This window comes from Scyliorhinus torazame, chromosome 18, assembly GCF_047496885.1.
Source record: "Scyliorhinus torazame isolate Kashiwa2021f chromosome 18, sScyTor2.1, whole genome shotgun sequence".
In the NCBI taxonomy this organism is placed as follows: Eukaryota; Metazoa; Chordata; class Chondrichthyes; order Carcharhiniformes; family Scyliorhinidae; genus Scyliorhinus; species Scyliorhinus torazame.
The window spans coordinates 140,904,317-140,927,362 of NC_092724.1; the positions used below are offsets into that span (position 1 = coordinate 140,904,317).

Here is a 23,046-nt window from a genome sequence, read left to right on the forward strand (position 1 = left end):
CAGGCCTGGTGCCCAGGGGCAGACTGCCACCTCCCGACTTCAGCGCGCTGTCCCAACATTTCTTTTTAAAAACGTCAGAGTCTTCCCACCAAAAGTGGTGGCAGAGAGCAGGTCATGCGCCCGGCACGTACACTGATGTCACATGATCTGTACTTTGGCCACAAAATCACGGAGGAGTGATTCCTCCATTTTGTAGCTGCCAGCAAGCAAACAGGGGTGTGTGAAGAACTGAAGATGGATAGGTTTGTGATAAGGAAGGGAGGACCAGAGACACAAACAGGCCAGGATCTCACAACTGTATCTGCTGGAGAGAGCTTCTTAAGAGTGTCCATGGCAGGTCAAAGCAGTGCTGGGGTGAGCTCTAGGGCCTCTGATGAACAATTTATTAAGAAGAAGCTGAAATTGGGAATAAAGAAGTATAAAGATGATTTCTTGAGGTATGATTTTATTAATTGTGCCAATGCAAATCAGGATGCAAAGCCCATGTGTGTTATGTGCAGGGAACTACAGGCAAATGAAAGATTAATGCTCTCAAAACTTCAAAGGCATTTGAAGACTAAGCATGGCGAGTTGGAGGACAGACCTCTCGATTTTTTTTCAAAGGAGGCAGCGAGAACGTAAAACATCAGCTGAAGTCCTTAGAGATGGTAGGTGGGATGAATCAAGGGTGAACTTCTGTTTAACAGGACCATAACACAGCATGTTGCAGAAAAGGACCATAACACAGCATGTTGCAGAAAAGGACCATAACACAGCATGTTGCAGAAAAGATAAGCAAAACTTGGATTGTTCACACTGCAGCACCTACAGGATTGGAAAGGAGACCTGGGAAGGATGCCCTACACTGGGGCTCTCATTTTTACCTGTGGGTCCAGCTCCGAGGCTGGACTGAGCTGAGTTCTCCCAAGGAGGAAAAGGATAACTTGCCCAACCAAGGAGGCATGGATGGAAATGATTGAGGAAGTGAATAGCTAGAGTGTGCTCCCTTCAACCTGCAGACAATCAAAGATCAAGGACCTCAGGAGGACATGACAGGTGAGTGTCATTACACTTTCAGGTGGAAAACTCCACATTCTGATTTGCCCAGTATTCTCCTGCACAGCAAGCCTCAGGTCAATACATCTTGCAGCTCCAGTGATTACTCTCTGTGTGGACATCTCATATTCTCTACTGAGTGGCCAACCTCCTACTTATACGCACCCTCTTACACCCATGCCTGTCACCCACCACGAATGGTGGGTGACAGGCATGGGTGTCACCCTTCCTCTGCACACAAACATTCCCACCAGAAGAGGGAGCAATTGGTGATGGGGGATGGGAGTAAACAACAGGTGGGAAAGCGGGAAGGGGGTCACCAGTGACAGGCATCTTGTCAGCCATTAGCATCACATGTCCACCTGATCTACTAGGATGAAAGCGTGCTCCATGAAGTTGCACTTGTCAGTGGCGACCTGCTGTAAGAATCAAAGTTTCCTGAAGCACAGTTACTTAGACATGTCGATGGAGCTGATCATCTGATTGAAGACCATTTTGAGGGTCTCGCTATCTTCCAGCCTGATCTCTCGCCATCCCCTTTACCCTGTGTAGGAGTATGTGACAAAAGAGAAGTTGGTGGTGCTCTTGGGGTTGTTCCTGCTGTTGTTGAAACAGTACTCTGGTGCTGCTTTGAAGGCTGGCAGTTGGAAAGTACAACTGAAGGTGGGTGACATACTGGACAGGTGAAATTCCTTCTATGCAGTTGGCAATCACAAGCAATGATAGCACTCCCTAAAGGAAGTGTGTTGAACAGCAGTCAATCACCTAGCTATTCACTGAGGAAGCACTTCTCACTGTGCACTTGCCTTTTCCAATCTGCCCAGTTACAGTATGGATCACCTGCGCTATTGGGAAAAGGCAATCCATCTGCATATTTACTCCCAATTTTCTTAAGTACTTCAATTGGCCTTGCGCCTCTGTCGTGGGGTTCCCCCACCGCCCCCAACATTGCCACGCTGCCAAGCCAACCCTGGGAAGGTCAGAAGGTGGGCGGGGTGGATCGTTAACATGACCCAACTTCACTTTTTGCAACTCTTGCCAGACCATGCATGCCCCAAATCAGCTTGTACTGGTCTGGGAAACTTTCATGCATCGTTATAAAGAACTTGTAGTCAGTTATGGAGATAAATTTGTCATTCACTGTACCTGCTTCTGTTTCTGCTTTGCTGCTTCTACTTTTTCAATCTCTAATTTTTCTGTTGCACGCTTCATCACCATGATGTCAGAACACACATCATGTTTTAAGTTCTCCATGTAGAAATGTCGCAGTGCAATATTTTCAACTTCTGTTTGTAGTTGTGAAACTAGGATGAGATTACATAATAACAATAGTAGCATCATTCAATGCAACATCAATGTCAAAAGGGAGAGTCTTTACTTGAGTTCTATCTTCTGTTGACTGAGACCATGGGCGGATTTCTCCATCCCGTATGGTTCGGCACACCGTCAGGATTCTCCGTTTCGCCGGCTGGTCAATGGGGTTTCCCATTGTGGGACAGCCACACGCCGAGTTAGGAAACCTCTGGACTGCTGGCAAAACAGAGAATCCCGACGGTGGAGAATTCAGCCCCACTTGGAAGACATCAGAATATTTCAAAATTGCAAAGTATTTAAAAATTAATTTCTGGATAAATAAATATTTTTCAAACTCATGATCAGTAGGGAAAACAGAGAATACATTGAAAAAGGTAAAACGGAATATGGAAAATTAGCATTTTCCCAATTAAGTTTAATTGTATTCATTCTGTTTTAAAAAAATATTTACAACATATCAAAGATTTTTTTTTAAGTTGGCCCTGGCAGTCATTAAGAGTAAATTCAATCTTGTGAATTATTTTGATGTTATTTCCTCAGTGTTCAGTGTTATGGTTGGTGAATTGTCAATAAGCTTGAGAAATATTTCAGTTGATGAAACATGTTTCAGGAGAAAAGGTTTTTGCAAATTAAAAAGTAAAAATAAACAATAAAGAATCTACCTGGAGGGTTGGGAGACCCTGCACATTATTATAACTAAGCTGAGTGAGCAATATATGAGCTTTGGGCAGCTCGGTAGCACAAGTGGATAGCATTGTGGCTTCACAGCGCCAGGGTCCCAGGTTCGATTCCCCGCTGTGTCACTGTCTGTGCGGAGTATGCTCGTTGTGCAGAGTCTGCATGTTCTCCCCGTGTCTGCTTGGGTTTCCTCCGGTTTCCTCCGACAGTCCAAAGATGTGCAGGTTAGGTGGATTGGACATGCTAAGTTGCCCTTAGTGACCAAAAAGGTTAGGAGGGGTTATTGGGTTACCGGGATAGGGTGGAAGTGAGGGCTTAAGTGGGTCGGTGCAGACTCCTTCTGCACTGTATGTTCTATGATTTGCTTCGCACACCACAATATGAACTATTGTGAGACTCTGGCTATCAAATTTCAGTTTCTTTAAACTGTCCTGCCTGCCATTCAAACTGGACCTATCTGGCAAACACATCACTAACACCATCAGTGTTAAATTAGTTAAAATGGCAAAGTTTTAATTGTTAAATATTGATTATGGGATCAGAGAAACTTGCATCACAAAGGAGGCTATTTTGCCCTTTTTGTCTGTGCAAACTAGCTTTCTGAAAGAGCAGTTTGTGCTTAGTTTCATATCTTGGGATCGTTTTGTCTGTAACACCATAGTTCTTTACCTTCCTCAATCTTTTTTTTCCCCCCACCAACAATCTACTGGCTTTATAACATAAAGCCATTCCCGTAACAGCCTCCCCGAACAGGCGCCGGAATGTGGCAACTAGGGGCTTTTCACAGTAACTTCATTTGAAGCCTACTTGTGACAATAAGCGATTTTCATTTTCATTTTTTCATTTCATTTTCATTTAATTCATTCTTAAGATTATAGTAACCTAATTACTATTTGCTGATTAATATTGTTGACTTTGTTCTTGGTCCCCTCTTCTCCTCATCTAAATACTGCCCCATGGTATTTGCAGGCTTCGGAATTGGCTTCTACATGTATGCTGATGATATCCAGCTATCTCTCTTGACACTGTCACCACATCTATGTTATCAGACTTCTTATCTAAATGCAGTCTTGGGCGAGCTACAATTTCCTTCCATTAATTGTCCCTGGTTTCTGCTACAACTCCATATCCCCATCATCCCCTCTTCACTGCACCCCAGACCCCCAATAGTTACTGTTTCATTCTGTCGTCCTAGTCAACAAATTGAACTTCTGACCCTATATCTTCTCCATCAGAAAGATCACCTGCTCACTTTTGCATAATAATAGGTGTTTACTCCTGCCTCAACCATCTTTTGCTGAAACTACCATCCATGTCTTTGTCACCTTTAGGCATGACCATTACAGTGCTCTCCCGTCTGGCCTCTTGTCCTCCACACTCTGTAAACTTCAGCTCATCCAAAGTTTTATGGCCCATATTCACTCGTCCTTCCTTGTTCTTCCTGATTACATTGGCTTCTCATCCTCCCAAGCCCCAAATTTAAAATACTTTTCCTCTTGTTTAAAACTCTTCATTGCCTCACCTCTTATTCACCATCTAACCTGCTCTGGCCTTACACATACCTCTGTTCCTCTGACCCTGCCTTAGTGAACTTCTGTTTACTCTGCCTCAGTACTGTGCAATTTCCACCCTGAACAAGCTTTTGATTGAAGTTGTCTTGCGTAGTTGCATACAAAAGATAAATTGCAGTAACAAGTCTAATTATGTGGTTTCACCTAATTTGGGTCCAGCATGAACATTTTCCTTTCTACACATCCAGCAAACACTAACACATTTAAGCATCTAAAAGGGAGACCTGTTAACTTAAAGTCATTGGCTTCAATGGGAATTTTGTTTTAATTTTATAACAGCAGCGAACAATTAACTAAATTCGAAAGATCACCTTTTGAATGTTCACTATTTGTTGTGGTTTGTGACACTTGGTAAAGATTCCTAATATGTGCCAAATCTTCCTCTGCCTTTCGTCGTTTTGTTGAAGCTGCTGAGCAATGGTCATGTAATTTTTCAAGTTCCATTTGGATTTGGGCGAGAGACTGTTGTGTTCCATAAAGAATCACTCCTGTATCTTCACGCTCAGTTGTTTGCTTTTTCATTCTCCATGTCTTGAAAACAAAAGTCATTAACTACTGACATCAATTTGTTTATAATCTGTAAAGAAAATTATTTGCAGCACAGAATTGTAGTGCACTGATATATGTAACTACTCTTCACTTGTGAGCTGCAGTGATCACAATAGTGAAAATATAACATGGTCTAATAAAAGGTACAGAAACATGTTGAAGTTAGAAATAATCATTTATCCACACACTGCAGTGGTCAAAAGAGATGGCCCTATTTTAAAAGCAATTTAAAAAAACATAAATAGTTTTAATAGTGATTTTTCTCAATGTTTGATATCGTGCTTGCTGACACTTCTCTTTCAAGAAAACAAGTGTTTGGATTGCAACTAATAGCTAAACCAAAAGACCTGTCGACAAGGGCTGTAATTTAAAAAATAATTTTCTGAAGAATAAATTCCCATTACTGCCATTCGTAGCTGTTCTTCTTGAAGAGCTGCAATTTAAATGTTGCTGAATGCCAAATCACTGCATTAAACTTTACATTATTTGATTATCTCGAATGCTTTAATAGCTGTTACTGCACTTACCAAATCCCTGAGCTCTAGGGTTAACTTGTCCAATTGCTTCGAAAGATGGTTCTTCAGAGCTTCCTGGAAACGCTTCATTAGGGGCTATATTATTAAAAAGTGAAATATGTAAAACGTAGGTAACTATCCTTTATTTTGGTGATCCTGCACTCACCCAACTGATGACCCGAAAGCTGAGAATGAAGCATTTTTCAAATTTCTGTGAGAAGTACACTGCTTGCTGATGTAGGGAGGGAAATATGTCTCTACAGAACCTTAAAATGTAAGTATATTGAATTTAATTGTTCATAATTGGTCAGATATTATAGGAATTATCGAAACATAACTGTTATCCCTGATTAAATGGTTTATGCTAAACAACTGTACTGTAAATTCTATGATAACTGCTGGTTAAAGACGGACAGGGATTTTATTCAGAAACTTCTTCCCTGATGTGACATCACAAAATAATTCTGTAAATGAGAAGTGCATCCCATTATCTCATTGAATATGTTGCTACCAATTTTACTGTTCGGGATATTACTGGAACAATACCTTAAGATTTCACATCTGGAAAGGTTTTACGCCATTTCTGTTGTCTCCAACATGGTGAAAAAAGGGCAACCGAGTGAACTAGTAACTGGAAAGATATTCTCCTTATAATGCAATTGTGTAGAATATACTTCTTTAACAGGTATATCAAATGTACGTAGAGTAATCGTGAATGTTATAATCAATTGAATGTTTTACTTCGTGAATTAATAATATGACAAAGATTTTGCTAGAAATTAATATTAAGTCTGCAAAACTGATGTCACAATGAATAACCTTCATCATTACTCTTCTCGGATGTAAAGTGTGCTGACACATAATATTCAGTGACAGCTGCCAGGGGCAGCAAAACAGGATAAATCTTCAACCACAAAAATGACTAACAATACTGAAGATGAAATGTAAATGTCACCACAGTCCCAGAGGACCATAGGCTGCTCTCCCCTTTTGAGAGAGAGCTGACTGGTGGTGATTTAACCTGAGGGTCATCACACATGGCAATTTAAAGCCCTAACCTGTTGTAGAGCACAGATGACCATTCCAAACAGCTTACATTTTTTTTGTGTTGAAATTCCTTGTTTAATATACTGCTTCAGATTTATAGCCACGTATTTATTACTTTATAATTTATTCAGTAGTACAATCCTAACACGAACTGGAAACATTTTATTTATAAAGGTCATTATTTTTGACTAAAATATATATTAGTATCTATTTTAGATACTAACAACATAACACATATTGATTTTGAGAATAATGACCTTCAAGCTTTGATAAAGATCTAATACTAAGACATTTCTTACATGATCTGGGTCAAGCACAACCAATTCTGCCTGCTCGTAATCCACATCTGATTCGTCATCTGAGTCACATACAAGGGGGACATTACTAGGGCATTGTAGTTGCAAGCCTAAGGAAAGAGAGAAAGTTATTTAAATTTCTCCTGCAGGACAGAAACAATGAAAATTACAAAATAATTCCAGCATAACTAGATTGGCAGGGGGTAGGATCCTCAGCAGCAGAGACGCAAATGAGGGGCTGAAAGGCAATGCAGTACTCAGCAAAGGCAAGCTGGACAGACATGATAGGCAAGAGCACGACAGGGAGCAGGGAAAATCTGTTGGATTAAACTGCATCTATTTCAATGCAAGAGGGCTGACAGGTAAGGCTGATGAACTCAGGGCATGGATAGGTACATGGGACTGGGATATTATAGCCATAACTGAAACATGGCTAATGGAGGGACAGGACTGGCAGCTTAATGTTCCCGGGTACAGGTGCTTTCAGTGGTGAAAGAGGAGGAGGGGGGGGGGGGGGGGGGGGGGGGGGGGGCGGTGGGGGGAGTTGCATTTTCTATTGCGGGGAGCATCACGGCATAGTCAGAGATGAAATAACCGAGGGGATCATCCAGTGAGGCTTTGTGGGTGGAACTAAGAAATAAGAAGGGGATGGTGACTTTATTGGGGTTGTACTACAGGCCCCCAAATAGTCAATGGGAATTAGAAGAACACATATGCAGGGAGATTGGGGGGACTTGCAGGAGTAATATGGTTGCCATAGTAGGGGATTTTAATTTTCTTAACATAGAATGGGACTGCCGTAGTGTTAAGGGCTTAGATGGGGTGGAATTTTTTAAGTGTGTTCAGGAAAGTTTCCTCAGGCATTATGTGGAGGATCCTACTCGGGAAAAGGCAAAACTTGACCTACTCTTGGGAAATAGGGCAGGGCAAGTGACTGAGATGACGGTGGGGGACCACTTTGGGACCAGTGACCATAGTTCAATTAATTTTAAAATAGTTATGGATAGGGGCAAAACTGGTCCACAGGTGCAAGTTCTAAATTGGGGCAAAACGATTTTTGACAGAATTAGACAGGAGCTTGCAAGGGTTGATTGGAGTAGCTGGTTTGAGGGCAAAGGGACCTCTGGTAAGTGGGAGGCCTTTAAAAGTGAAATAGCTAGAGCTCAGAGTCTATATGTTCCTTTTTGGGTGAAGGGCAAGGATGGCAGGAGTAGGGAACTCTGAATGACAAAACATAGAGATTTGGCCAGGAGGGGCTGGTTTAGCACAGGGTTAAATCGCTGGCTTTTAAAACAGACCAAGTCAGGCCAGCAGCACGGTTCAATTCCCGTACCAGCCTCCCCGAACAGGCGCCAGAATGTGGTGACTAGCGGCTTTTCACAGTAACTTCATTTGAAGCCTACTTGTGACAATAAGCGATTTTCATTTCATTTCAAAAGAGGCATGGCTCGGGTACAAGCAGCTGGAATCAAGGGATTCGCTGGACGTGTACAGGGGTTACAGGAATATACTCAAGAAGGAAATTAGGAGGGCAAAAAGGGGGATGAGGTAGATTTGGCTGAGAGGATTAAGGTGAATCCAAAGGGATTCTTTAAGTATATTAAAGGGAAAAGAATAACTGGAGAGAGAATAGGACCTCTCAAGGACCAAAGTGGGCACATAGGTGTGGAACCTCAGGAGATGGGCGGGGTTCTCAATGAATATTTCTCCTCTGTGTTTACCATGCAGAAAGACATGGAGACTTGGGAACCTGGGAAGGTTGGTGGCCATATATTGGGGACAGTTCGCATTACAGTAGAGGAGGTGATGGACGTAGTAAAATGTATGCAGGTGGATAAATCTCCTGGCCCTGACCAGGATATCCAAGAACACTGCGTGAGGCTAGAGAAGAAGTTGCAGGAGCCCGGCTGAGATATTTGCATCATCGTTAGCCACGGGCAAGGTGCCAGAAGACTGGAGGGTAGCAAATGTTGTGCTCTTATTTAAGAAAGGTTGCAAAGAAAAATCTGGGAATTATAGACTGGTAAGCCTAATATCTGTGGTGGGTAAGTTACTAGAGAGGATTCTGAGGGATGAGATATACAGGTATTTGGAAAGACAGGGTTAGTAGTAGTCAGCACGGCTTTGTGCATGGGAGATCATGCCGTACAAATTTGTTAGAGTTCTTTGACGAAGTGACCAGGAAGGTTGATGAGGGCATGGCGGTGGACATATGGACTTCAGTAAGGCCTTTGTTAAAGTTCCACACGGTCGGCTACTCTGGAAGGTTAGATCACACGGAATCCAGAGAGAGCTGGCAAACTGGATTTACAATTGGCTTGATGGTAGGAAGCAGAGGGTAATGGTGGAAGGATGCTTGTCGTACTGAGGCCTGTGACTAGTGGTGTGCCTCAGGGGTCAGTGCTGGGCCCATTGCTGTTTTTTATCTTTATCAACGATTTGGATGAGAATTTACAAGGCATGATCAGTAAGTTTGCAGATCACACTAAAAAGGTGGTATTAGTGAGGAAGGTTATCAGAAATTGCAGCAGGATCTTGATCAGCTGGGGAAGTGGGCCGAGAAATGGAAAATGGAGTTCAATAGAGATAAGTGTGAGGTGCTGCATTTTGGAAAGTCAAAATCAAGATGGGACTTTCACGGTGAATAGTAGGACCTTAGGGAGTATCGTGGAACAGAAGGGCCTTGAAGTTCAGGTGCACAGTTCTCTAAAGGTGGAGTCACAGGTAGATAGGGCAGTGAAGAAGGCTTTTGGCATGCTGGCCTCCATCAGTCAGGGCACTGAGTATAGAAGTTGGGAAGTTATGTTGCGGTTCTACAGGACATTGGTGAGGCTGTACCTGGAGCAGTATGTTCAGTTTTGGTCGCCTTGCTATAGGAAATATGTTATCAAACTGGGAAGAGTGCAGAAGAGATGTACAAGGATGGTGCCAGGACTCAAGGGACTGAGTTATAGGGAGCGACTGGACAGGTTAGGACTTTTTTCTTTGAAGCGTAGGAGACTGAGGGGTGATCTTATAGAAGGGTACAACATCATGGATAGGGTGAATGCACTCAGTCTTTTTCCCAATCGAGATTTAAAGGGCATAGGTTTAAGTTAAGAGGGGAAAGAATTAATGGGAACCGGAGGCGCAACATGTTTACACAGAGGGTGGTACGTATTTGGAACGAGCTGCTGGAGGAAGTGGTTGAGGCAGTGACTCTGAAAAAATTTAACAGGCATTTGGACAGATACATAGATAGGTTGGCATGGACCAGTTTGGGCAGAAGGGCCTTTCTCCATGCCACAGATTCTGTGATAAGGAGCTTTAAAGTTAAAATTCAAAACAAAAAACTACAGATCTCCGATCACATATGTTCCTGGTAACATGTTGAGAATGTGCTATTACAAGTCTAGGTACATTATATTATGTTACTCCTTCCTCCACTGGAAGGTGTTCATAGTTCCATACGTATCCGCAATATCTTTGCCCCTGTCTCAGGTGACCTTTGTCACTTCCAGACTCTATCATTTTAATGTTCTACTATCTAACCTCCCTCCTCTACATTCTGTAAACATTGGCCTATGCAATAGTTCTGCTGCCAGTATCTTATCCTGCACTGTCATCCTCACCCATCCTGCTGCCCTCGCTGGCCTCTGTTGGCTCCTGATACTGCTATGCCATCAATTTAATATCCTTATTCCTGTGTTTAAATCTTTTAAGGCATCAATCCTTTCCTATCTCTGCAACCTCCTCAAGCCACACAACCAACCTCCCACTGTTCTCAGAACTCTGTTCCTCTGACTCTGACCATTGTGTATCTTGCTCTCCCATCACCTCACTACTAACGTGTCATGCCTTCAGCCAACTAGGTCACCTGGAGTGGTATTTAAGAGAATTCACTCCTCAAACCCACTGCCTCTCCTCTTCTAAAAACTTTAAACCCACCTCGTCGACCAAGCTTTTGGTCCTAATATTTCTTTCTTATTGGTGTCCATTTTTGTGTGATTACACCGCTGCAAAACACTTCTCAGTTTTTTTCTACATTAAATGCACTATATGAATGCAAGATGTTATTGAAACACAAAATAAACGAATTAAACACAACTATTAGCGTGGTATTCTAACCATGTATATTCAAAATAAGCTTTGCAATAGAGATAAAATATTCTGCAGGCAACATACAAACATTTCAATGTAATTTTTTGCTGAATATATTTCTATTATATTTACAAGAACAGTTCCAGGGATGAGGGACTTCAGTTGAATGAATAGCTTAGAGAAGCTGGAGTTGTTCTTAGAGAAAAATTGAGAGTAAATTTGATAGAAATTTTCAAAATCATGTGGGGTTAACAAAGAGCAGAGAGAGAGAGAAACTATTCCCATTGACAACAGGGTTAAGAACCAACGAGCACTGATTGAAGTTGACAGGCAAATGAAGCAACAACAAAATTAGGAAAAGCCTTTTTGCAGTGTGATTAGGATCTGGGATGCACTGGAATGGCCGATTCAACTGGAGCTTTTAAAAGAAGATTGGATAAGCTCCCGAAGAGAAAAGAAAATTGATCAGTTATGGGGAAAGGATGGGGAGTTGGACTGACTCAGTGACACTTGGAGAGAGCTACCATGGTGTGACAAACTGAGTAGCGTCCTGTGTTGTAGCCATTTTATAAATTTATTAAAACGGAGTGAGGATTGATTTGAACAGCAACAAACTTATGTTTCTGCAAATAATTATAGCAAAATACTGATTCATTCTAATCTGGTACTTATATTTTGTAAAATTCAGTCCAACTCTCCTGAAAAGTTATCTTATAATTAATAAACAGCCTGTGGGTTTAATCCCCAGGCAAAGGTTACAAGGTTGCACTTCTGATTTTTAGGTATGAATGATCTAGTTTTGAAGGTCCAACATCCAGAACTCATCTGGTAAATCAAATCATCAGTGGTATTACTGAGGGACTTACTCAAATTCGGCAATCCGATTATAGAAATGTCTTGAATACTGCTTTGTGTGGAAGCTCTGCTCCTTTCAGTTTTCCGATCTTGAGCATCACTTATCTCATCTGGGGACACTGGTGAGGATTTTATCATCCCTGATGTAACCTCATCCGAGAGTGTCTGTGATCAATGTTACATGGTTAAAATAAATATAAAATGAGCTTAATTTCCAACAATTAAATGATCGGTAAGAATTAAGAATAATGTTATAATGGATTGCATTTTTGCCTGCAGTATAATTAATAAGTCAAAAAAAGTTAGTGATAGTCAGCTGTTCCCATTATTTTAACAGTAGTGCTAATCCAAGAGGAATAACTTGGATAATAATTTTTCATTTTTCTGAAAACACTGCCCTAAAATTTATGATTACAAAGGGTCGTAAAATAACCCAAACAACGATTTTTTTTAAGATTGGAAAATATAATAAATATTGATTAGTGCTCCCTCTGGAACAGGTTCAACAAATTCTTAAGTTTGACTGTCAGCGCACAATCTATCTTTCCTCATCCGAGAATTTTAGCATATCCAATAGAATTTCAATCTTAGTCTGCACTGAGATTTATAGTCTGGTTTTCTCCAGGTGAACAACTTTTCAGATCACAACAAGATAGGAAAACTACTCAAAGGAGAAGGAGGAAAGAGCCCTTTCGAAGCAATTCTTTCTAGTGGACCATATGCAATAAAAGTTGAGTGTGATCCTAATCTGATGTCCACAAACAGGAACTATGCAGGATACAGGAGCCTATATTGTTTTGGAATATTAAATTATAAATATTACAAATTACAAGAACTGCCCATAGAACAGAATAGATTAAAATATTATAGAAGATTTTATCATTTGCATTACTGCTTCTGTGTTTTCTGGTAGAGTTGGAACTCCACTTCCTCAAATGGACCTTCAGTAGCTGCCTCCTTATTTGCATAAAAATACAACAAATACTGAATTATTTAGTACAGATAATTTATTAGTTAATAACTGGCAATCAGTTCTTGTGGCACAGTAGTAGTGTCCCTACCTCTATTCCAGAAGGATTCAAGTCCAATTGACAAGACTTGTTGACCAGAGCAGGAGCGTTCATAACATAGTTCAATGGGTTGATGATCAGTTTGGGAATCCTTCCAGTATTCCCCAAGAGGAAAAAACAATATGTGTGTAAAGATCAACTTTTTTAAAAAACTTGATTTGTGGACTTGTTGTAATTATGACACTTTCTTCGAAGTTATTTTCAATCCTTTCTCTTGAGATTGTTTTGTGTCATCCATGAATGAGATGAAGGATCACAACTTGCTGCCACTGCTTCATCAATGCAACATGCACTGCTGGCAATGAACATAATTGGCCACAACTTTCCCTACCGTCAGAAAGTATTCAAGGCATCTCCTGCCGTGTTGGGATTCGAACCCAGGTCCCCAGATCATTATCCTGCGTCTCTGGTCCATCGACATTACTAGTCCATCGACAATACCACTATGCCACCGCCTCCCCCATGACTGTTTGTGAGTGCGACGTTGATTTCAAAAGACTATTCCATGATGGGCTTAGAGATGGACTACAGCGATATTTTACACGGCTATTGATGTTGCGCCTACAGACACTGTGGGGTGTGTGGATCCTATATTTTCTTTTGTGTGATGTGCCTGATTGAATCGGTACTATATAAATTCTGGGGCGACAGCTCCCTGGGCATTCGGTAGGCACAGTTATTTTCCACTTTTTTTCTGTGTGCTGAGGCAAACATTTTTGGGGTAGGTGGGTTGTAGTTTTGGGCATTGTCTGATGATCACTTCCCCCCCTCCCCCCACCCCCTCCAAACATGGTTCCCTTGTGGCTGAAAGTTACACGGTGCTGATAAGGCATTGGGTCCATGGGTCAGACACTATGGTGTGCATCGTCCCCAGGCTTGACTGTTAGTGGCTTTGCCTTTTGTGTGGTTAGTGGGCGTCTTGGACAGGATGTAATGTTCAGCAGGTGTACGCGGTCTGTCCTGTTCCCCATTTTTGAGGCGCCTTGTTGGGCCCGAAATGCTTTTTGTTGTTGTTTGGCCATTGCGATTTGGTTGTACTGTTTTTTTGTTCTCTTGTTCGCCTAAAATTTTTTTTAGTCCCTCCTCAATGGTCATTTTTGGACTTTGGAGTGGGGGTGGGGGGCGCTATAACCCTGCATGGCACTCATCCAGCTGGGGATGATTGTTCCCTAATGCTGATTGGGTTGTGAGTTAACCAGCATGAATATAACAGGTCAGCTGCTAGAAAGGAGTGAGGACCCGAGATGTGTAACCGGGTCCTGTGTTAATACCGCTGTTATGCTGAATAAACGTCTTTCTTATGAACTCTTCGGGCTCCCCTTTGCCACTTACTTCACCTTCACAAAACCATGCGGACTCTGATGGATTGCGTTTTGACTTTCCAAATGTCCCGTTACTACTTCCTTAATAATGGGTTCCCTCAATTCCCCAAAGACAGATGTTAAATTAACTGGTCTATAGTTTCCTACTTTCTGCCTTTTTGAACGGGTGTGTTACATTAGCCCTTTTCCAATCCACTACAAGCTTTCCTGCATCCAGGGAATTTTGGAATATTATAACCAATGGATCCACCATCTCCGCTGCCACTTCATTTAAGACAGGGGCACACCCCACAGTGTCTGTAGGCGCAACATCAATAGCCGTGTAAAATATCGCTGTAGTCCATCTCATAGGGGCAGCACGGTAGCATGGTGATTAGCACAATTGCTTCACAGCTCCAGGGTCTCAGGTTCGATTCCCGGCTTGGGTCACTGTCTGTGTGGAGTCTGCACGTTCTTCCCGTGTGTGCGTGGGTTTCCTCCGGGTGCTCCGGTTTCCTCCCACAGTCCAAAGATGTGCAGGTTAGGTGGATTGGCCCTGATAAATTGCCCTTAGTGTTGGGTGGGGTTACTGGGTTATGGGGATAGGGTGGAGGTGTTGACCTTGGGTCGGGTGCTCTTTCCAAGAGCCGGTGCAGACTCGATGGGCTGAATGGCCTCCTTCTGCACTGTAAATTCTATGACTATGATATTAAGACCCTAGGATATGGGCCATCAAGCCCTGGGACTTCTCAAAAAGTGTTTAGGCTCTCTGTCTCCACCACCAACTCGGGCAGTGAATTCCAGGCCCCATTACCCTCTGCGTAAAAATGTTCTTCCTCATGTTCCCTCTACACCTTCTGCCACTTATCTTGAATCTATATCCCCTGGTTCTAAAATTCTCCACCAAGGGAAACAATTTAATTCTGTCCACTGTATCTCGTCCCCTCATAATTATGTATACGTCAATTAAGTTACCTCTCCACCTTCTTTGTTTCAAGGAAAATAACCAAACTCTCCTCGAAGCTACACTTTTCTAGCCCTGACAACATTCATGTTAACCTCCTCTGCACTATCTCCAGAGCAATTATGTCCTTCCTGTAATGTAGTGACCAGAACTGCACACAATACTCTAGTTGTGGCCTTACTAGTGTTCCAACATTACATCCTTACTTTTATATTCTAAATATCTGCCAATGAAGGAGAGCATTCCATATGCTTTCTTTACAACTTTGTCTACTTGAACTGCTGCCTTTAGGGACCTGTTTTACTGCAATTGTATAGGACATTGGTGAGGCCACACCTGGGCTATTGTGTGCAGTTTTGGTGTCCTTATCTGAGGAAGGATGTTCTTGCTATGGACAGGGGTACAGCAAAGAGTTACCAGGCTGAATCCTTGGATGGCGAGACTTCGTCAGTTAGCATTATATTCATTGGAGTTTAGAAGAGTGAGAGGGGATCTCATAGAAACTTATAAAATTCTAACAGGATTAGACAGGAGTAGATTCAGAAAAAATGTTCCCGATGGTGGGGGAGTCCAGAACTGTGGGTCATTGTTTGAGAATAAGGGGTAAACCTTTCAGGACTGAGGTGAGAACAGAATTCTTCACCCGTGAGTCGTGAATCGGAATTCACTACCACAGAAGGTAGTTGAGGCCAAAACATTGTGTAATTCCAAGAGCAATTAGATGTTGCTCTTGGAGCTAAAAGGATCAAGGGATATGGGGGGGGGAAGGCAGGATCAGGGTATCAGCCATGATCATAATGAATGGCGGAGCAGGCTCAAAGAGCTGATCTCCTCCTGCTTCTATTTTCTATGCATGTTTTTATGTAAAATATTGATTTAGTGTCTCTGCCATTTCTGTGCTCCCTATTATTAACCCCTCGTCTTGTCTTCTAAAGGACCAACGTTGACTTTAGTTACTCTCTTCCAATAGAATCTTTTGCTATCCATTTTTATATTTTGCGCTAGATTTCTTTCATAAAGTAACTTTTCCCTTTTTATTACTTTTTTTACAGACACTTTGTTGGTCTTTAAAATCTTTCCAAACCTCCAGCTTGCCACTGATCTTTGCAATATGGTATGCCTTTGTTTTTGCCTTTATGGGACTTCCGGTGGCAGCCATGGAGTGAGTGGTCTCATATGTGGTAGCTCCCGCTCATGGCGGTCTTTTCGTGGCCTTCACCCCAGTTTGCAGTAGGAATTGTGAAGGAAAAAGGTGTGAAGTATGAGCAGAAGAGATCGACCCCCTAGTTTATGGAGCGGCGGACCAGAAGTGCCCGAAAAAGAGCAAATCAGTTGGTTGAAGCGGGAGTGGTGCTGGCAACGCACGTGGAGATGGCGGATGGGAAGGAACAGGGGCCGGCCCTGCCAGCTCAGTGGTCGATGGATCAGTTGGTGAGCTTCTTGAACGAGATGTTCACCCAACAACGGAAGGAAAGTTTGGAGGACCTGGCCCGGGCTGTGGACTCGATCAAGGCGGTGGTTGACCGCGGGGAGACGAGACTGGCAGCCCAGGAACAGGCGATCCATAGGTTGGAGGAGAAAGAAGAACAGTCCACCTCGATGGCAGCGGAGATGGGACTGATGCGAGACCAGCAGAAGCGACTGCTGGAGAAAGTGGAGAATTTGGAAAACCGGCCTACTAGGCAGAATATTAGGATCGTGGGTCTGCCGGAGGGGACTGAAGGAATGGATGCTGATGCGTATGTGGGGAAGATGCTTGAGACGCTGCTTGGGGTAGGTGTGTTTGATTGGCCGTTTGAGGTGGACCGAACTCACAGGCATTGATGCGCAAGTTCCAGGGGGGACGAGCCGCCCAGGGCGATGGTGGTGTGGTTGCACCGGTTCCTTGATAAGGAGCGTATCATGAGGTGGCCCAGGCAGACGAGACGTTGCACCTGGGAAGGTGGCGAGATCCGTGTGTGTACCAGGACCTGGGTGCAGAGCTGGCAAAGAGGAGGACGAGCTTTAACACGGTCAAGTGCACCCTCTACAAGAAGGGCGTACGGTAGACCCAGCTCGCCTATGGGTGACCTATTTAAGCCGGGAGTTATACTTTGGCTCGGCGGAGGAGGCAGTGGAGTGGACTTTATGCCAGAAAACGGACTGGCAGGAGAAGGAGGACTTTGAACTTTAAAAAAAAAAAATTTAGTGTACCCAATTCATTCTTTTCCAATTAAGGGGCAATTTAGCATGTTCAATCCACCTACCTTACACATCTTTGGGTTGTGAGGGTGAAACCCACGCAAACATGGCGAGAATGTGCAAAGTCCACACGGACAGTGACCCAGAGCCGGGATCGCACCTGGGACCTCAATGCCGTGAGGCAGCAGGGCTAACCCACTGCGCCACAGTGCTGCCCCGAGGACTTTGAACTTTGATGCAGGAGATGTGGAGTTACTGTACTGTAGTGTGAAAAACTTTTTTTTTGGGTGTTCGTTCCTTTTCGCTGTTTCATTTTTGGCTTCAGGCTTGTTTACCGTTCTTGGTTAAGGGATGGGGGGGGGTGGGTCTCTGTGTTCGGCCTTGGGATGGTTTGTTTGTTTGTTTTTACTTCTTGCCTTTTTCTTGATTGCTTGCACTAATGTTTGAGTGGGGGGGGGGTGAATTCTTGGGGGTTGGATGCTAGGCGCCAGGGGCGAGGGCTGCCAGGCTAGTTGGGCGGGCTAGTTCACGCAAGCGCAGTGGGGGGTGAGCTGAAGATCAGTGGGGGGGGGGGGGGGAGCGAGGGGGAACAGTATTGCTTACGGGGAGGGGACTTTTAAAGTGGAGGAGGAGGAGGGTTGATGACGGTGGTGCCCGAGGGCGGGCCAGGGGAGGTGCGGGACATAGGCCGAAGACTGGCTGAGGAGAGGTTATGGCTGATCGGCAGGAGAGAGGGGCAGGGTGACCCCGACCAGACTGGTCACTTGCAATGTTCAGGGACCAGTGAATGGGCCAGTCATAAGGGCTTGTGTGTTCACGCACTTGATGCAACTGAAGGCGGATGTGGCCATGCTGCAGGAGATGCATTTGAAGGTGGGGGACCAGATTTGGTTAAGGAAGGGATGGGTTGGATGTGTTCAATTCAGGGTTTGACTTCAAAATGAGGGGGGGGGTGGCAATTTTGGTTAATAAGTGGGTGTCGTTTGAGGTGGGGAATATTGAGGCGGACCCAAGGGGGGGGGGATATGTTATGGTCAGTGGGAAACTGGAGGGAATGGCTGTGGTGTTGGTGAATAAATATGCCCCGAACTGAGACGACCTGGAATTTAGGAGATGGGTGCTGGGGAAGATTCTGGACCTCGATTCACATCGACTGACTTTGGGAGGGGATTTTAATACCGTTCTCAAATCAAGGCTGGACTGAGTTCTAGGTCTGGGAAAGTATCAGCTATGGCAAAGGAGCTGCGGGGGTTCATGGAGCACATGGGGTGGTTCGATCCGTGGAGATTCGGGAGGTCGAGGGGTAAGGAATTTTCTTTCTACTCCCATGTGCATAAGGTGTATACCCAGATTGACTTCTTTGTGATGGACATAACGCTGCTGGCAGAAGTGGTCGATGATGAATATTCAGCAATAGTGGTGTCAGACCATGCCCCGCACTGGTTGGACCTGCTAGTGAGTAAAGGAAAGGCCCAGCGCTCGCAATGGAGGTTGGATGTGGGGCTATTAGCAGAGGAGGAAGTGTGTGAGCGGGTGAGGGAGGCCATTCGGGGATACATAAGGATCAATGATACGGGTGAGGTGTCGGCGGGGATAGTCTGGGAGGCACTGAAGGCGGATATCAGGGGAGAATTTATCTCATTTCGGGCCCATAAGGAGAAGGCGGAGCGGGTGGAATTTGACAGACTGGTGGGAGAAATCCTACAGGTGGACAGGAGATATGCGGAGACTGCGGAAGAAGGGCTTTTGAAAGAACATCAGAGGCTGCAGCTAGAATTTGGGCTCCTGTCCACAGGTAAGGCGGTGGGACAGCTGGGGAGGATAAGGGGGGTGATCTATGAACATTGGGAGTAAGCTAGTAGGATGCTGGCGCATCAATTGAGGAAGCAGGAGGCGGCGAGAGAGATAGGGAAAGTGAGTGTGGTAGTCTGTGTAGAGGTATTACGGTACCTGGTAATGCTGGAACACCATTGGTAGATATTGTATGCATCCTATTGGTCAAGTTGTATGGTAGCTCCGCCCTGCTAGGCGGGGTATAAGAGCCCGTGCTGCCCCAGCAGCATTCATTCTGTGCCTGAGCTGCTGGGGGAAACATTTAGCTCATTAAACAGTTGGACTACAACCTCGCTTTAGTGGTCATTGATCATGCATCAATTTAATAAGCTAGATTTAAAAGGATGGAGCTCCGAATCAAGCCGGAGTGTCTGCAACTCAGCCCTCACGCGGCGAACTCAGCGGCAATCTTCAAGCACTGGCTGGCGTGTTTTAAAGGATATTTCGGGACGGGCGAAAACACACCCACGGAAGAACAGAACATGCAAGTCCTGCACTCGAGGGTGAGCCCGGAGATTTACACCCTCCTCGAGGAAGCGGAAGACTTCGATGCAGCAATAGAGCTGCTAAAAGGACATTATATTCGCCCGGTAAAACAGGTCTAGGCCCGACATCTGCTAGCAACGAGGCGACAAACCCCTGGGGAATCACTGGAAGAATTCTACCGTGCACTCCTGGTGTTGGGGTGAAACTGCAGCTGCCCGCAAGTTTCGGCGAGCGAACACACAGAACTCTTAGTCCGGGACGCTTTCGTGGCAGGTCTGCTGTCCTCCCAAATCGCCAGCGATTGCTGGAAAAAGACACTCTAGGTCTCAAGGAGGCACGGGCCCTTGCAGGCTCCCTGGATGTGGCCTCCAGAAACGCCCGCGCTTATGTTCCCGACCGCGCGGCAGCCCCCTGGGCAGCGTGGAACCCCTCCGCAGCCAACCCCGAGACATCCCCCATCCCCCCACAAGCTTGAGCTGCAAGGCGGTCTGGCAACCCCGGGGGCCCCGCTGCTACTTTTGCGGGCAGGCCAAGCACCCTCGCCAGCACTGCCCGGCCCGCGCATCCACCTGCAAGGGATACGGTAAAAAGGGCCATTTCGTGGTGGTATGCCAGGCCCGTGCGGTTGCCACGGTCTCCGGCGGCGAATGCGGACCGCCACCACGGTCCCCGTGCGGCCAGCGGGTGCCGCCATCTTCCTTCTCCAGGGCCACGTGCGGACCCCGGGCGCAGCCATCTTGTCCCGCGGACGCCACGTTAGATGGATGGGCGCCGCCATTTTGTGCACCCCCAGCCATGTGCGACCAATGGGAGCTATCATCCTGGATGGACCCCCAGGACCCCTGCTCGGTTGACCACACATTGCCCGAAGAGAACACTCAACTGCTGCGATTAGCCTCAGTGACACTGGATCAGTCCCGGCCTCGAACACTCTCAACTGCTACAACAACTGTATTTATCAACGGGCACGAGATGTCCTGCCTAATCGACTCTGGGAGCACTGAGAGCTTCATACACCCCGACACGGTAAGGCGCTGTTCTCTCCTCGTCCACCCCGTTAACCAAAAAGTCTCCCTGGCCTCCGGTTCCCACTCAGTAGAGATAAAGGGGTTGGTTTTGTGTAGCAAACCTCACAGTCCAGGGAAGGGAGTTTAAAAATTACCGGCTCTACGTCCTTCCCCACCTCCGCGCGGCCACACTCCTAGGGTTAGACTTCCAGTGTAATCTCCAAAGTCTAACTTTCAAATTTGACGGCCCTATACCCCCCCCTCACGACCCTTAAGGTCGACCCCCCTTCCTGTTTGCGAACCTCACCCCGGATTGCAAACCCGTCGCCACCAGGAGCAGACGGTACAGTGTCCAGGATCGGATCTTGATTAGGTCAGAGGTCTAAAGGCTGCTGAGGGAAGGAGTCATTGAAGCTAGCAACAGTCCCTGGAGAGCTCAAGTAGTGGTGGTAAAGACTGGGGAGAAGCATAGGATGGTCATCGACTACAGTCAGACCATCAACAGGTTTACGCAGCTGGACGCGTACCCTCTCCCCCGCATATCCGACCTGGTAAACAGGATCACGCATTACAAGGTCTTCTCCACGGTGGATCTTAAGTCCGCCTACCACCAGCTCCCCATCCGCACTAGTGACCGCAAATACACTGCTTTCGATGCAGATGGGCGTCTCTACTTCTTAAGGGTTCCCTTTGGTGTCACCAACGGGAACTCGGTCTTCCAGCGCGAGATGGACCGAATGGTTGACCGGTACGGTTTACGGGCAACATTCCCGTATCTCGATAATGTCACCATCTGCGGCCACGACCAGCAGGACTACGACACCAACCTCCGTAAATTCCTCCAGACTGCAAAGATCCTTAACCTTACATATAACAAGGATAAATGCGTGTTTAGCACCGACTGCCTAGCCAACCTCGGCTACGTAGTGAGAAATGGAGTTATAGGCCCCGACCCTGAACGCATGCGCCCCCTTATGGAGTTCCCCCTCCCTCACTGCTCCAAGGCCCCGAAGCGCTGCCTAGGATTTTCCAGTTATTACACCCAGTGGGTCCCCAACTATATGGACAAGGCCCGTCCCCTGATCCAATCCACAGCTTTTCCCCTGTCGATAGAGGCCCGCCAGGCCTTCAGCCGCATCAAAACGGACATTGCAAAGGCCACGATGCACGCCATCAACGAGTCCCTCCCCTTCCAGGTCGAGAGCGACACGTCTGACGTAGGTCTGGCGGCCACCCTCAACCAAGCGGGCAGGCCCGTGGCCTTCTTCTCACGAACCCTCCATGCCTCCGAAATCTGCCACTCCTCAGTCGAAAAGGAGGCCCAGGCCATAGTAGAAGCTGTGCGATATTGGAGGCATTACCTGGCCGGCAAGAGATTCACTCTCCTCACTGACCAACGGTCGGTTGCTTTCATGTTCGATAATGTACAGCGGGGCAAGATAAAAAACGATAAGATCTTGCGGTGGAAGATCGAACTCTCCACCTACAACTACGAGATCTTGTATCGTCCCAGGAAGCTAAACGAGCCTCCTGATGCCCTGTCCCGCGGCACATGTCCTACCGCACAAGTGGACCGCCTCCGAGCCCTCCATGAGGACCTCTGCCACCAGGGGGTCACTCGCTTTTTCCACTTTATCAAGACCCGCAACCTGCCCTACTCCATCGAGGAGGTCAGGACAGCCACCAGGGACTGCCAAATCTGCGCAGAGTGCAAACCGCACTTCTACCGGCCAGAAAAAGCGCACCTGATAAAGGCTTCCCGTCCCTTTGAACACCTCAGCATGGACTTCAAAGGCCCCCTCCCCTCCACCGACCGCAACACGTACTTCCTGAACGTGATTGACGAGTACTCCCAGTTACCATTCGTCATCCCCTGCCCCGACATGACTGCAACCACCATCATCAAGGCCCTCCATAGCATCTTTGCACTGTTCGGGTTCCCCGCCTACATACATAGTGATAGGGGTTCCTCCTTTATGAGCGAGAACTGCGTCAATTCCTGCTCAGCAAGGACATTGCCTCGAGCAGGACGACCAGTTACAACCCCCGGGGTAACGGACAGGTAGAGAGGGAGAATGGAACGGTCTGCAAGACGGTCCTACTGGCCCTACGGTCCAGGAATCTCCCAGTCTCCCGCTGGCAGGAAGTCCTCCCGGATGCCCTCCACTCCATCCGGTCACTGCTTTGTACCACAACCAACCAGACACCTCACGAACGTCTCCTTGTCTTCCCCAGGAAGTCCTCCTCTGGGACCTCGCTCCCGA

The 23,046-nt window shown here is 45.8% G+C and overlaps 1 protein-coding gene across 1 annotated transcript in view; it reads right to left on the reverse strand.

Moving 5' to 3' along the window:
• Nucleotides 1-23,046, reverse strand: part of ccdc40 (coiled-coil domain 40 molecular ruler complex subunit) — a 123,847-nt gene that overhangs the window by 69,558 nt on the left and 31,243 nt on the right. Inside the window, 5 exon segments of the mRNA XM_072483486.1 lie at nt 2,182-2,339; nt 4,910-5,129; nt 5,675-5,758; nt 7,009-7,115; nt 11,952-12,105. Of these exon segments, the coding sequence (XP_072339587.1) occupies nt 2,182-2,339; nt 4,910-5,129; nt 5,675-5,758; nt 7,009-7,115; nt 11,952-12,105 (723 nt within the window).